Genomic DNA, 1,707 nt, shown 5'->3' on the forward strand with positions numbered 1-1,707 from the left:
GCAGTTCCCAGACAGCCCCCAAATCCCACCATCAACCCCAACAAAGCACAGAGTTCTCAGAGAGCCCCTCCCCCCACCCCACCCCCCAGCAACCCTAGCTAGTCTGATTTTAATAATTCCTTTTTAATGGAAGAAAGTGTTCCAGAAGACTGCCTCAGTCTACCAGAACGTGTCACGTTGGGTTACGTTAGCTAAGTTGAAACGCTCATCTTAGAGCGGGGCCTCGCGAGACAGTACTGTCAGGAGGACCATTGTGCCCCCGCTCCCTGACGTGTGGGTCCTGGAATCTACGGTGGGAATTTTGCACGACTGTAGTTTTTTAATATGCGATCACACCATTTAAGACATCGCTGGGGGACCAGCTGCAGCAAGGCAGGCGACCGGCCTCCCCACGGCCCCCGCCGGCTCGCATTTACTGCAGAGCTCGGCACCGGCCGATGACAGCGTGGGCAAGGGCACCCCGAAATTTCAGGCAAACGCTCCAGTCAGAACTACAGTTCCTGAAGGTGCTACTCCTGGCCTTTGCCTCCCTTCAGGTAGGGGACAGAAAGGGGAAATCCCATCCCTGGCCCATCTCCACCATACGTTAACCCACCTGACACCCCTCCAAACCCTCCCCACGCAGTACCCACACCTGCAACCCAGGCCATCTTGTCTTGAGGAGCCATGGCAAGAGGTGAGGATGACCAAAAGGGTGTTAAAAAAGATGATCACTCCAATTAGCGTGCAGCAGACAGGGGTGGGAAGCAGAATGAAGCTCTGCCTGGGAGGAGACAGAAATCGCCCCCCACACACACCCACCACGACCCCGGCCAGGCTTCGCGCTCCATGTGGGAGCCTCCACTGTGGACAGCCGCCAGCAGACCCACGCACGACGTCGTCCCCAAAGCTAACCTTACACCCCATCCACCCGCCCGATCGCACGCCGCCCGTTTCGGTGGCTAAGTCACTGTGCCTACGGCTGTCAGACCCGGCGCTCTGGCTGCGGGTCTGCAGCACGGGGCGCACGGCCCCGGTCCGCTCCGCCCAGCACACGCGTGCACACTGCACGCCCCGCGGCGTGTCCACGCACCCTGCACGCGCGCGGCTCACCGGTCAAGCAGCGCCAGCAGGGCCAGGCGGTCGCACCAGACTTTGATCCACTTGCCCGGGAAGATGACGAACTTGTAGAACTGCTCCCGGTCAAACTTCCCTTGTGTGGACGAACAGGACGAGTCCTCCGGGCCCCGACTCGGACGCTGCGGGACACAAAGGGGACAGCAGAGAGGGGGTTTCACACTGACGCGTTCCGGCCACAGACGCGCCTCGCGGCTTGCGAGCGCGAGGAGCAGGTGTTTGCGTTCCGAAACGTGAGCGGACAGTTTCGTAAAAATGGGCGGCCTGAGAGCTGGACCACGATCGATGCAAAGGCGTCTTTCTTACCAACAGACACCACTTCTGCTATAACGTACCACGGACACGCGCTACTTGTCATTTCAAAACACTGCTCTTAATTGAGGCCAAGAAACTGCCATGGGAATAACTCCTAGGAAAGATCAGAATTCAGCGGAGGATCTTAAATGACTGACTTCATTTGTGAAGGTATGTGACTCAACGGAATGTCAAGATAAATGCTCAGGTTTTGCTATTAGTAAAAAAATTTTCATTGCCAATGTGTAGGACACTGGTGAGGCCCGATAGAAGAAAAACCAAAATATTTATAGGACG

At 56.9% G+C, this 1,707-nt stretch overlaps 1 protein-coding gene across 1 annotated transcript in view; it reads right to left on the reverse strand.

Annotated features, from left to right (window-relative positions):
- PCNX2 (pecanex homolog 2) overlaps window positions 1-1,707 on the reverse strand; it is a gene marked incomplete at its 3' end in the record, with an annotated part of 168,179 nt that overhangs the window by 112,496 nt on the left and 53,976 nt on the right. Inside the window, exon 11 of the mRNA XM_023519783.1 lies at window positions 1,093-1,238. Within this exon, the coding sequence (XP_023375551.1) occupies window positions 1,093-1,238 (146 nt within the window). The remainder of the gene's footprint in view (window positions 1-1,092; window positions 1,239-1,707) is intronic.

Source organism: Pteropus vampyrus, unplaced genomic scaffold (assembly GCF_000151845.1).
Source record: "Pteropus vampyrus isolate Shadow unplaced genomic scaffold, Pvam_2.0 Scaffold237, whole genome shotgun sequence".
Classification (NCBI taxonomy): domain Eukaryota; kingdom Metazoa; phylum Chordata; class Mammalia; order Chiroptera; family Pteropodidae; genus Pteropus; species Pteropus vampyrus.